A 13,372-nucleotide genomic window follows, 5' to 3' on the forward strand; every position below is an offset into this window, starting at 1 on the left:
TGACAAGCAGTCGGGAGTCAGACTTCCAAAATGTTACATTTTGACCTTTATAATACGTAAAGTCAAATCCAAAAGGACTTATCAAATCTTTTAATATTATGTGTATTTAAACACTTAAATATTTTTATTTAAGTAGATTGCAAAAGCGATTTTTTTTAAAGAAATATTTGAACTTAAGATTCTTAGCAGTTTATCCATGTTTTTTAAGTTAGTTTCCTATGTTAAATAAATTTCAATAAAAACTGAGGAGAATTAAAAACTAAAACTTTTGAGTATTAAAGTTTCTGAAAAAAGAAACAACCTGTCACTTTGAAAAATACCACATCTGATAGTGCTGCAAAGCTCCGGTTCAAATCGAAAACCGATAGGCAGTGAAAAATAACGATACTGCGCACCCCCAAACCGAAACCGCCCCCAACCACCAAGAGGCGAAAAATCACCAGCAGCTGAAAACTGGAACGCAAAACGACGAAAATATGCTCAAGTCGGAGGTTCAGCACCAGTTCTGGGTTACCAAGAAGGTGGTGCAGCGGAAGTTCGGAACGAAGGAGGACAAGCACGTAATATCCTCGGACGCCGAGCTGGATTCCAAGATCGAGGTGTTCAAATCGATATCGGACACCAGCTTGAACCTTTGCAAAATCATCGACCAATACCAGGAGCGCCTGTAAATTCAGTTTATCAGCTGGAAAATATGTTTATCTTTAGGATTAACTATGAAATTATTACAGGTGCATCCTTTCGCAGGAGGAATGCGTTTTCGGAAGGTTTCTCAAGGAGGCAGGAAAGCGGAGCCGTACCACGGGGGGTAGTATCGCCCATACGGGCAAGGCGGTGTCCTTTGCCGGGCAGCAAAGGATGTGTGTTCGAGTCCCGCTGCTACGGCTCCAGCACGAAGTGGATGTGTTCCGGTGTCGGGCCGTCAAGGACACGGAGCAGACCCTCCAGACGATGGAGAAGGAGCGCACGGAATACCGCGCCGCTCTCTCCTGGATGAAGTCCGCCAGCCAGGAACTGGATCCCGATACGGGAAAGGGTCTGGACAAGTTTCGCACCGCACAGACCCATGTGCGAGTGGCCAAGCATAATTTCGATGGTTACTCCATGGATTCCATTCAGAAGGTGAGGTGGAACTCAAGGATATGGTCATGATATCCAAATATGATATGATATCTAAATATATCTCATTTTATATACTTAAACTTACATTAATTGATCCTTATATTCCCTTCCAGATTGATTTACTGGCCGCTGCCCGCTGCAACATGTATTCCCACGCCCTGGTGGCCTATGTTAGCGAGTTGAAGAGTTTCGCCCAGAAGGCGGCCTCCACCTTCCAAACCATATCCAAGGCCTTGATCTTAAAACCAAAGTACGACTTTTGTGTGCTAAAGGAGCTGTCCCAAAATGAAGGACCCAGCGAGGAAGTGCCGCCCATTGAAGCTGTGGATTCGGATCAGTCGTTGTTCTTTGCTGTAAATACAAATACTGAGTTATCTTAGAATCCCTGTTATAACTCTACTATTCCTTACAGAATGAGTACCAGGACAAGCTGGAAAGCCAGCCAGAAACCAAGGAGTCCGAAGAGGAGAAACCAAGCGAACCTGCCACTGCCTGCGGCGACAATGAGTCCTTGCTGATTGAGCTATCCAAGCAGCTGGAGGACAGTCCGTTGATTGATGCGCCCCTGGACGAGGAAATACCTGCCCAAAATAGCAGTAACAAGTTATGGTCTCGCTTGTTTAGCCAGCAGAACCAACAACATCAACCCTTAACGAGCCACGTACCCAAGGAGTCCAAGTCAAGTGGAGGTGCTACCGCCTCGGTAGCCAGCAAATCCCAGTCTACCAACAATCCCTGGCTTGACCTCTTCGCCGACCTGGATCCTTTGGCAAATCCACAAGCCTTCGATTTGAAAATGAGCGGTGGACGCAGTGTGGCTGAGCAGACATAAGAATGCCCTCCCGTTCAGTATCTTATCTTGATCTTGATATACCTGTGGCAACTAGCTAGTCATAATGGAGCAACTTTGGATGTAACTTTTCGCTAAACGTTCAAAAACTTTTTATGGTTTATTTAAATAAAATTTATATGGGGACACAGCAGCTAGAAGTTGAGGCGGACGAGTGGCAGGGGGAGCGGGGTTATAAGCCCCACTCATTTAACCGCCGCCTGTGCCTCCTTCTTGGAGTTAACCAGCTCGACCAGCTCCTTGACACGGCGTAGGCAATCCTTTTTCGTGCGATTCGGTATGCACGTGGCAATGCGATCCCAGCGATCCGGTGTCGTCGTCGGATAGGTTTTAATGGCCTGTTCGAGTAAGGCTTGTTCCTCCTTGGTCCAGGTTTTGGAGGCACCACCGCCGCCACCGCCACCCGAAGATCCGTTTGTGGCCGGAGCTGCGGCTGCTGCTGCGGGCGTTTCGGCAGCTGCTGGAGCAGGAGCTGGTGCCGTGCCATTCTGCTTGGCCGGCTGATTGTTCACCTTATGATCTACTCCGTTCTGTTTCACGTTCTCCTTGCTGGCCTGGGCCGGTGTCTCCTCGCCCAGGGTTATATCCTTACAGGTCTGAACATCTTTTTTCGACTTCTCGAAACTAGCAAAGGCCGCATCGTTGGCTTGGGTCTTGAGGGAGCTCTTCGAATGATCTGTGTTCTGAAGCGCCTTGGCTTTGTTCAGCACATCCCTGGCATTGACAAGCACAGTGTTTCCCGGACTATGCTGATTGATAAACGTGGCTATGACATCCCAACGCTGGGCAGTGCCAGCGGGAAACAGATTAACAGCCTTGATGAGCAGCTGGACGTTCTCATTGCTCCACAGCTCACCCTTCTTTACTTCCTTGACACCTTTCGGCGTGACCGCGGCAGTGGCCAGCTTCTTTGCCTGGGTCTGGTTGATCTCCTCCAGCTCGGCGGCTATCTTTTGCTCGGCTGTTTGCAGGGCTGCTACGAACGATTCACGGCCTTTAGTTTCCATGGCCTTGTTAAGAGTTTGCAGCTCTGCTAGACTGAAGGTCTCGCAAATCTTCTCGGTGCCCTCCATGTGCTTCAGTTGATCCTTGTCGTTCTTGGCATAATACTTGCAGTCCTTGACCTTGTCGCGCAACGTTTTGCGCTCCTTCTTAAGCAGTTTCTTTTGCTGCTCGCGTTCGATGCGGATCTGCTCGATGCGTTTCTGCTCGGCCTTTTCAGCCTTCTCCTTGGCCAGGGCGGCTTCCCGTATGGCCCGATCCGCCTCGGCCTTTTGGGCCTGGACGGCGTCCATCTTGGCCCGCTTTGCCGCAGCCTTGCGGTCCTTCTCTTCCTGCTTGAAGCGCTGAATGCGCTTGTCATTGTTGTAGGCCAAATCAACGAGTGCCCTGATACGGGACATCTCCTCCTTCTTGCGCTTAATTCTGGCAGCCCGGTTCTCCTTTTCGATCCAGCGACGTTCGTCGCGGTCCTGTCCCTTCTCCTTGTCCTCCTCGTCCAGGTAGCTGAACTCTCGCCACGACTTGAAATCGTACCAGAAGTTGTAGAAGCGCTCCACCTCCTCGCGCTTGGCGTCCACCTGCCCGAAGGCGGGAACATGAGGCTTCTCGCTCCAGCGTCCATTAAGTGTGAAGTATTTGTTGAACACGCCAAAGTAATCGCCATCGATGTCGTTCTGTGATGGCAGCGAGTCGTCGAACTCGGGATCCACGGAGTCAAAGCTACGACGCGGCTTGGATGTACCTGCAAAGTAAAGGGAGTTATAAATAGGTTGCACAGTATGTCACTAAATTATTTTAAATGGGGCTAGCTAAACTGAGACATCTCTAATAATACTGTTTAGTATCCGCCAAAAAAGCTCTTTAAAACAAATACTGAATGTGATTATATAATCACACTACTAAAAGTCTGGCATTTTAGAATTATTTCATGTAACAAACAAACATTTGGTCCTATTTATAGGTGTACAAATAGTAAACTATAGGAATCTATGTTGGTCTTTTTATCTTATAGAACAAAAATATGTTTAATTAGTTTTGTATATGCGAAATAAAGTACGTTTAAACTTTAAAATAATATTGACCTAGTTTTGATTGTAACAAAATTAGTTAGTTGAGATCTCAATCATAGTTAAATTCAGACAACATCTGAGATTTTAGGATGTTCTAATATCAAAGGACCTAAAAATTAAAGGATATCTTATTGATGTCAACATCCTTGTGTCAAATTGCAAGACAAGCTAACCTAGGAAATCCTAAGACCTTTGTAAAAGGATTCCCAATAAGGACTCAATAAGGACATGGCCCTGACACCCACCCAGTATCTCGTAGGCTTTGGTTATGCATGTGAAATAGTCGTCGTCCTGGATGACTTCCTCGCCCTTGGCTTTCCGCTTATCAGGATGATGCAGCAGGACCATGCGTCTATATGCCCGTCGAATGTCGTCCTCGCTAGCCTCGTAACTAATGGAAGCGATTTAAAAATACATAATTAGTACCACAGAATGATCAATAAAATGCGAAGCACATGGGGGTTGGCTAACACGTGCTTGCCCACTCACCGGAGTTTGCCCAGACCAAGAATAGCGTAGTGGTCCTGGTCCTTCCACTCCTTGGGATCCAGCGACTTCAGGTAGCTAATGTCCACCTCCTCGCCGACGCCCTCCAGCTTCTCATCGCTGTCGCTGCGCTCTACGCCGCCGGGCGCTAGAAATTGGCGCCGCTGCGAAAAGTACGCGAAGCCAACGCGCTCGATTCTGCGACGGGCGACCTTGAGCGGCAGCTGCACCTCCACCGCCGTCGTTACCGTACCGCTCGTCATCTCAAGTGCGTCCCGTTCGTCCTCTGGCTGTTGGCATTCACCGCCACTCTGTGGTTCACGCTGAATTTGGCGAGCGATGCCTTCAAATCGTAAAAAACTAGATAAAATCACACTTTTCCGCAGCAACGCATGTGTTCCGACCGGAGCTATCGATAAGTCATACCGTCCGTCGAAATACCACGAAAATTCCAAAAACGGTCACGCTGAAGATATTGATGCTATCGAATACTTTGGATTCGGGAGAAAACTGAACGATAGTTTGACTTTAGAGCTTTGCCCACTGTAAATTGAATGAAAAATGAAGATTATTGTGAAAAATCTGGGAGCAATGCTGACAGGAAAGTTGTCATATAAGTGAGCTAGGATTGACCGGAAGTTTAGAAGCCTGCTCCTGCTCACGTCTTCCTGATAAAGTTCGTCAAAGTTAAAAGTAAAGGGCCTCGGACTGGACGCCAAGTCCCGCAAGTCAACTCAACCGTGGGCCACCGCATCAGGATTATCCTCTGTGAGTTCCAAGGCTTATAGAGCCTCGAAGCCTCTTCAAAGGACATGAGCAGATATGTACTTTGAAGAGGCTTTGAATGTTTTCGAATGAAATGGTCGCGGAAATGGTGACAGTACTGTAGTTCATATAGTTTCTTGTTTGTTTTCCTTGTTATTTTTTAAGTTGGTTATTATTGTTTCTTCGATATATCGCCGATAGCTCCTCTTCCTCTTCGATTCCAGGAGGCGCTATATTCGATTGCTGTTAATCCGTCTACAGTTTCGATTATCGATTGATTGGCGACTGTCAATGATATCCATCGGATATCGTTTGGCGCCAAGTTGCGCTTTTTGTGGGACCTTGCTGCGTTCTAGACGAAATAAAGGTCTGATGTTGCCACTTTTTCAAAAAATTTACTATTTTGCGCGGGCAAATTTAAATATTTGTGATCATACAAATATTTTAAACCATTTCTCGTGAAATGTCCCCATTGGTTAGAGAAATTTTTATCCTGAAACGTAACTCAATCGATTTGCTTGTATTTTTTAATTTATCACATTTATTTTTATCTTTTTTTGTAATTACAATTTATGTGCTTAAACTTTGTTGGCTATAATAATTGTACACCTCTTTACACATAAATGGATATTTTTCAAATATTTTACACTAAGGTATTCTTACCCTATTTACACATAGAAGAAGAAAATATTTGTACAACGTATATTTGATTATTGGATTTTTAAATTGACTACTAACACTAGAAAATTACCCTATAACTTGTAAACATTTTGGTAGAATTGAACAAAGATAGTAGGTTCATTGGCATTTCGTTCGGTTGGGTTTTGAGGGAAGATCAAAATTTCTTACTTTAAACGAATTTCAAATACACACATACATACAAACGGCAAATCTTAGGTTTAACGACTAGAATTGTGCTGAGATAATGCAAGAATTATATATTTTGATCTATAAGTTCAAGAATTGTGATTTAAAAATTCTACTAAGTAGCTTCAGTGCCGATCTCTACTAGTTATTCTTAAGGTTAAGTCAACAAGCTTGTGACACTGCTGCTTTCGCGTTGAATAAAATCGTTCCAAAAATAAATTCATCAGACACTTTAGCCGCTTGAGATCGACTTAGACCCAGTGAGTGCGCGTACTCGGCTATAACGCATCGTTGTGGCTCTTCGATATCGTCGTCTCGATCTGATCGATCCGTCGAAACGATGGCATGTAGCTGGAGCTGGCCTGCGTGACGATTGAATTGTTGGAGGAACTCTGAAATATTTGATTAGAGATTTGATTTGATTTATCATTTTGAAAATTTAGGAAATGTTGCTATAATCATTTAATAAAGCCTAAATTTGTTTTTAGATTTTTAAAAACATATTGTCAATTTATTTTAAATGTTTTCTTGTAAGAAAGTAAGCCCTTTTATGTATTCTATAAAAAAAACCTTAAATTTGAATTTTTTTTAAAACTTAAAGTACCTTTTTCTGGCGATAGGAACGTCCCCGTACACGGGTTGTATTCCGGCGCACTGGATTGACCGTGGTAGACTTCTGTGATAACCGCACCGAGCTGAAGGTGCTACCCCGATGTCCTCGGCGGATTTGCGGCGAGGGAGTGCCCGTGGCTAAAAATAAGTCATAAGTTAGCTCTTAAATAATTATAATTGACTCGACTAAAACCCACGTGTTCCGGCAATGGCAGTGCTGCGTTTGCTGGCCTGTAGCATTCCGAAAACCACGGCACTGAAGGATCCATGATGGGAGGTCTGTCGCTGAAGGTTCGGGGTTTGGGCCAGGGGAATCCCAGCTGGCATGCGAACCGGCGAGATCAGCTGGCTCTCCGTAATGCCCTTGGGATGCACATAGAAAGTGGTCATCATGCCCTTGCCCTTCACAGCGATTTCGCCACGTTTCTGGGTATTAAAAAAAATAATAATAAATAAATGATAAAGATGGATAATAGATTGATATCAAACTTACCACACAGGTATAACCCCGGGAGCAGAGCAACTCCGCCGTATTCTCCGGTACCTGAACACGCCAGTTCTCGCCGGTGGAGTCCATTCGCGAGGCCACATTAACCGTATTGCCCCAGATATCGTAGACCGGCTTCCTGGCTCCAATCACTCCACTCACCAAGGGACCACTGCAGATGCCCACGCGCAGCTGGAAATTGTTGAAAGCATCGCCGTTGATCTCCTCCAGCTTCTGCTTCATGGCAAAGGCGAACTCCACCAGGTCACACACACTATCCTCGGAGGTCTCGCCGCGAAGTCTGAGGTGCTCGTGATTCAAACCCGCCGCCGCCATATAGGTGGCACCCACCGTCTTGATTTTCTCCACCGATGCGAAACGTGGCTCCTCCAGCAATTCATCAAAGTCGCCTGATTTGTGGGTTTGCGGCATCATTAGATTAGGTGAAATCGCGGAATACTGCTTAATCAATCAACTCACAGATAATCTCGTTCAGGATGCGAATGCAGGCCTTGCCATTGTCGATGTCCTCGGAGTAAAAGTCCTGGAAATTCGGAATCGAGGCGAACATCACGCCGCACAGATTGTGCATCTTGGAGTAGAGCTCGTCCGTGTGCTCGTCGGACAGGTAATAGGTGGCCACATGGTCCGGCAGGATGTTCTGCAATCAAAAAGTTTAATTAATGGCAAATGTTGGAAAAGTACACTGAAAAAAGTAAGGTTAACAAAATATAACTCTATTGTTCATTAAGTTAATTTAAATATTTTCGCTTTGATTTTCACATATTACTGTTTTAATCAATATAACAACTATAAGTAATTTAAGGATTTTTTACTTTGATTTTAATATGCAAGTAATTTGTACCAAATTAAAATTATCTATATATAATTATAACCAAATTGTTTTAAATATTTTTAAAGTAAAACATGCAATTTAAAATGATCAATTTAAATATTAAATATGATATTTTAGACATTTTTATTTTACTTTTACATATTTTTCCCCCATCTAACCGTTTCTTTCAGTGTGTCAGGCCAAATCTCTTACCTTAATTAGTGTGTCATTAAGCGCACGATTGGATTTCATGTTGGTCAGTTCACGCTCGGCCTGTTCCTTCCATATGAAGTCCAAACGGGAGGTTACCTGGGGAATCGGGAATCAGGATGAGTAATGACCTGGAGGTCAGGTGGGGCGCATTCGCCCCATTTGCACCGCTTACCTCCACCAGTCTCGCATGGTAGCAGACCATCACCAGGAACGATATCAGAAGTATCAGCATTTGGACTCCAAGGGGCACGCCCAGTGTGGACAGCTGCACCAGACTAAAGCTATCCCCCGTGCTGAACTTGAACAGGATCAGCGCGGTATAGAATGCCACCATGCCCAAGGCCATTATGGCCTTAACCAGGTAATAGAGCTTCAAGGCGGTGGCCAAGGAGACGAGGCAGAGCACCCAGGTGAACACCAAATACTCTGGATGGGCGCAGGACCCCTCAACATTCACTGTACTCCGCATTCCATAAGGATCTACGTAGCTAAGATTGCTGATAGACACACTGTGTCCGGTTGTGGTGAGTGTGATATCTTGATCAGGATTTCTGGAGATCTTGAGGGTGGTCGATAAATTCAAAACTAGATTCAGCTTGAACTCCTTTTCCGCCATGGAGGAGGTGTTGCTATAAGGCAAGGTCATTGGCATATATCGGGCTTGCTCGTCAACGGTGCCAATATAGGTGGAAGTAGGACACAGGACCAGTCCAATGGCACTCAGCATGCACATGGACACGATGACGCCGCAAATGAAGAGAGTTCGACGCTGCCGTTGGTGCACCAATTTGGCAGAGTTCGTCTTCAGGCAGCGGGGAAGTCCTGAAGGATAATGGTAGGTTATAAGATTTTGGATAGCCCTTGAAAATGTGTAAGAAATCTAAAGAGGTTTCAAAACTCTTAAGAAAGGGTGGCTAAAAGTATGCGGCAAATAATATGCTGTCTGAAAATATGTTGTAGCATACTTTTAGACATCTTTATAAGGGATTTCAAACCTCTAAATATTTTTATTAAAACTTCCCTTATATAGGGCTTTCATTCTAAAACGAAACTTTAATGTGTTCTTCTATCTTCTGATATATCTTTCCATTTACCCCATATCCCATATGCTCACCTGGGAACTCCTCGGCCATAACCAAAACACAACAGAAAGTCAGAACTATGGTGCCCACCGAGAGACAAATAATGAGACGCGTGCACCGCGGAATGATGATGACCTGGCACAGCACCATAAATATCCAGATGACAAACACACACAGCATATTGGATCTGAATGGAAAGGAGCGGGGAGATAGGAAACATTGGCAGGGGGCAAAAATCAATTAGCAACAGTTCATTAATTAAGAGAGTCCTGCCCTTTGTTTGCTTTCCATTAGCAGGCTGGCATACGCACCGGAACATATCCTCTCGCAACTGGCAGAACTTCTGCTCCTGACTCTTGTCTTTGAACTTCAGGGTCCAGGGATTTAGGTACTCGCGTCGGATTTCCTTATTTGAATTGATTTGGATGTTCTGCTCGATGAACTCGTCGATCTGGGTGCGAGTGGGTGAGGTTATAGAAAGAGGGGGCTACCATGGCTCATTGCGCTTACCTCCTCATCCAGAACAGCCACAGAGACTCTGTGATCCTCCTTGGTATCAACCAGTATGGAATCCGCGCGATTGAGGCCTTCTTCGGGGCTGTTGAGCTGTGGGGGTGTATAAAGTATGAAGGATAAGGAAAACATGTAAAATAATAATACTTTCGGCTTAAATGCATAAATTTTACAATTGAAATCGAAGAGTACTTTAACATATATGGTTTTTAAAGTGTCTAAAAGTATGCAACAAAATATTTTAAGCTCAAAAGTGCACTGAATTTGTTCATTTGTGTTTCAAAATAAACTACGTACGTTCTTGAAAGGAATCTCCGGTATCCAATCGGTGGTGGACTCATCCTCGATGATCAGGCCCTTGCCGTCGATGGCCTCCGCCAGGTTTTGGATGCTGGTGGCTCCGTTCCTGGGTCGCAGCTGCACCTCCAGTGGTGCCGACATCATGGCCGTGGGCGAGGACACGGTGGACATTCCGGAAGGACCCGTTCCGGCTCCTCCAGCGCCACCTGCTCCGCCCATTCCGCCGCAACCGTTCCTCATCCTTCGGCTGTCCATGGCCACGCCCTCCACCACATTGGGCAGCGAGTTCAGGGATATGTTCTTCTTCTGCTGCTGCTGAAGAAGTTGCGCCGGCTGCTGGGCGGGCACGGTGATGGTGGCGGCGTATTCCAGACTCCGTCCGTCCATGCTGGCGCCATCGCCGCCGGCCGTGGTTACCCCACCGATGCTTCCGCTGCCGCTGGCCGAGATCGATTTGGGCAGAGCCGTGGGCGTGGCAGAGGGGGCAGTGGCCACGCTTCCCGCCAAATGGGCGCTGCTGCGTGTGCCAAAACGCCGCTTGGGTCTGGGGGGCATGGTAGGAAAAGGAATGGGTTAGCAATTCTCGTTATTATATTTATATACACTCGAAGAAAACTAACAGAAAGCTTATGTACTAACAATTTTTAAAGAGCTGTTTTAAATACAAGTTTAATAATTTTCCAAACTATTTTCTTACAAGTTAAAAGCAAGAATACCAAAATAGAAGATTTGCTCTCAGAAAAAAGTGAATCAAGATCACTTCAATCCCAAGTTTTCATTATTGAGCGAGTTGTTCTTGGTTTCCCTTAAAAAACAATCTCGAGAAAACGTTCGTCTTGATTTCAAGAACGTTTCTTCTTAAAAAAGTGAGATAAAGTATTTGATCTTCGTTTTTTCCGATTTAATTTTTTAAAATACTAGAACTTTTTTCCCATCATGTACTTTTCACTTACCTCAATGGCTCGGTACGCTTGATGAGGAAGGTCTTAACGTTCAGCATTTTCAGGTGATTGTCCCGACTGCCGCCATTTCCCGGTTCCACCTCGTAGGCATCGTTCAGGCACTTGAGCGTCGCCTCCGAAATGTGGACTCTTCTGCGGGCGGAAATAGGAAGGAAGAACGGATTTCGAGGTGAGAGCATTAGCAATAGGCCCGACTTGAGTTCAGAAGTTCGGAAATGTAGTTGGCTCAAATTAAGTTCAAATATTTGCATACGTTTTCAATGAATGTGCGTGGTGATTTGCCCAGAACCACCGACCATTTCATTTCCCATTTTCCCCGTCCAACTCTTTGTGTTTTCTTGTGGGCGGTGGGCCCTTCATAATTGGGTCTCAACTGGGTTCCTTGGAGCTCCATAATGTTCCACCAGTTGCTGGTTTCTGGTTGCCGCCCAGGCCACCATCACAACAAAGAATTTTGCATTAAATTGAGCTTTTCATTTCTGGGGCTTTTCATTTTGTTTCGGGTTCTGCGGTCGCTCGGATTTTCTCCATTTTCCACTGCTGGCTGGGCTGTTTCTTTCTATTATTTGGTTTCTTGTGTCTAAACACGCCAAGCTTGCAAAATTGCCGAGCAATTGTTGTGAGCTGCACAGGAGCTGGGGCAAAATAAAGAGCTGGAGCTGAGCCACAGGACCCGCAAATTGGCCAATTAAAACTGTGGCCAGGCTGAGATTTACCAGCAAAGTCAAAGTTATTCGACTTACGGATAGTTTTACAACTTAATTTAAGACTAAGAAGGTATGCTGCACTACAAGAAATTTAATCACCAAAGTTACATGATGTGAATGCAGATTGAAGGAAAATTTTAAAAATATATATTTCCCTAAAATATTCTATGAGTTCTAGCTTACAATTATTAGGATTTTTACTTTGCAAAATAAATAATTTTCTTGTGGTTAATTGTAAGCATAAATAATTTAAAATCCTTAGAAAAGTTGTATATATATTTTTGAATTTATGTGTTGGGACTGGGATTTCATTTTTCTAAATTCAATTTTAAAATTACTTGAAATAAGTTTAAAAACTAAAGTAAATAAATATTAATATTAAACCATAAAGTATTCAAGACTTTTAAGTGTACACCAGAACTATTCTGCTGAATTAATAATTAGAAGCTGTAAGTGCTGACTGTGCAACTTAATTAAGATGTTTTGGCCTTCAAGTTACTGGCACGGTTATCAAGAGAATCATTTATGTATGCAATTCCGTTGCTAATGACTAATGAGTCGCTTTATTAGGGAAATTATCCGGCCAGTATTTCGGGATTTTCCCCAACCCGTGCGCACCTGAATTTGTCAACTCATTACGATTGCACTCACACGCGGCTGTGTAGTTGCAGTTCTACGTGACTGGATTACTTACCCGGGAATACCGCCGGATTCCATGTGGTTCGCAATGATAACATCATTAGACCATACGTCGAAATGCCATTTCTTGTTGCCCAGAACGCCGCACATCACCGAACCGCTGTGGATGCCGATACGCATATTGAGGTCCACCTGCAATTTGCAAAGCGCACTTCTTAAAATATGCACACCACAGGGGAATTCCTAACTAGACCGCTAGAAAGTATTCACTAAATACGAGATACAGTCGGAAAAAGAAAGTCCTACAAAGGGAGAAATATTTTCATAGCGGTTCTTTTTGGTTTTTATAAATGGAGTTCCCTAAATTATAACAAATAACAATATTTTTACTGAAATGGGGCTGAAAATTGTTTAGTTATTTTGTTTTAATTTCACATTTCTTTATTATGGTTTTATAAATTTAAAAAAAGTTTTTAAATAAAGAAACTGGTTATTCACAAATGCTTTTAAGTAACGGATCCACCTTTGCGATAAAACTTTTATTAAAAGCATTTGGGTTATATCATATACTTTAGGCTAATCTCTTAAAGAACAGGTCATTCTTCAGGTGGTCAAGGCATATACTATGTGAGGGCTTTATATACTATCTATGTATATCTTTTCCATCCCAGATATCCCACTGCTTCCTCGACCTTTCACCTGAGTTGTCATTCCATTGGCGGAGTGAGTTACCCAGTCAATCGTCAAACTGCCGCAGCAATTAAGTCGCCGGCCCAATTATGCGACTGCAGGCGGCATAAATCCCCGTAAACGAATATGGGATTCCACCGCTTTTGCTGCGGCATGCCCCCGGCTTTTTC

At 44.2% G+C, this 13,372-nt stretch overlaps 3 protein-coding genes across 4 annotated transcripts in view; 1 reads left to right on the forward strand and 2 right to left on the reverse strand.

The window, feature by feature from the left end:
• Nucleotides 1-377: 377 nt before the first annotated feature.
• Nucleotides 378-2,005, forward strand: LOC119555694 (islet cell autoantigen 1). Its single transcript, XM_037867349.1, has 4 exons — nucleotides 378-667; nucleotides 732-1,122; nucleotides 1,236-1,475; nucleotides 1,535-2,005. Exons 1-4 carry the CDS (start codon nucleotides 477-479, stop codon nucleotides 1,952-1,954), a joined length of 1,242 nt encoding a protein of 413 aa, XP_037723277.1. The 5' UTR covers nucleotides 378-476; the 3' UTR covers nucleotides 1,955-2,005.
• Nucleotides 2,006-2,036: 31 nt separating this feature from the next.
• LOC119555693 (dnaJ homolog subfamily C member 2) lies at nucleotides 2,037-4,962 on the reverse strand. Its single transcript, XM_037867347.1, has 3 exons — nucleotides 4,534-4,962; nucleotides 4,290-4,435; nucleotides 2,037-3,716 (listed from the first exon to the last, which is right to left on the reverse strand). The coding sequence occupies exons 1-3, from the start codon at nucleotides 4,791-4,793 to the stop codon at nucleotides 2,158-2,160; spliced, it is 1,965 nt and encodes a 654-aa protein (XP_037723275.1). The 5' UTR covers nucleotides 4,794-4,962; the 3' UTR covers nucleotides 2,037-2,157.
• Nucleotides 4,963-5,850: 888 nt separating this feature from the next.
• LOC119555689 (adenylyl cyclase 78C) overlaps nucleotides 5,851-13,372 on the reverse strand; it is a 34,078-nt gene continuing 26,556 nt past the window's right edge. For both annotated transcript variants that reach the window (XM_037867340.1, XM_037867339.1), the window contains exons 12-24: nucleotides 12,568-12,704; nucleotides 11,158-11,298; nucleotides 10,202-10,748; nucleotides 9,902-9,997; nucleotides 9,703-9,842; nucleotides 9,424-9,578; nucleotides 8,482-9,131; nucleotides 8,310-8,405; nucleotides 7,742-7,922; nucleotides 7,268-7,671; nucleotides 6,972-7,200; nucleotides 6,767-6,912; nucleotides 5,851-6,554 (exon numbers count right to left, since the gene is read on the reverse strand). In XM_037867340.1, coding sequence (XP_037723268.1) covers nucleotides 6,441-6,554; nucleotides 6,767-6,912; nucleotides 6,972-7,200; nucleotides 7,268-7,671; nucleotides 7,742-7,922; nucleotides 8,310-8,405; nucleotides 8,482-9,131; nucleotides 9,424-9,578; nucleotides 9,703-9,842; nucleotides 9,902-9,997; nucleotides 10,202-10,748; nucleotides 11,158-11,298; nucleotides 12,568-12,704 — 3,036 coding nt within the window. In that variant the 3' untranslated portion in view covers nucleotides 5,851-6,440. The remainder of the gene's footprint in view (nucleotides 6,555-6,766; nucleotides 6,913-6,971; nucleotides 7,201-7,267; nucleotides 7,672-7,741; nucleotides 7,923-8,309; nucleotides 8,406-8,481; nucleotides 9,132-9,423; nucleotides 9,579-9,702; nucleotides 9,843-9,901; nucleotides 9,998-10,201; nucleotides 10,749-11,157; nucleotides 11,299-12,567; nucleotides 12,705-13,372) is intronic.

This window comes from Drosophila subpulchrella, chromosome 3L (genome assembly GCF_014743375.2).
Source record: "Drosophila subpulchrella strain 33 F10 #4 breed RU33 chromosome 3L, RU_Dsub_v1.1 Primary Assembly, whole genome shotgun sequence".
NCBI lineage: Eukaryota > Metazoa > Arthropoda > Insecta > Diptera > Drosophilidae > Drosophila > Drosophila subpulchrella.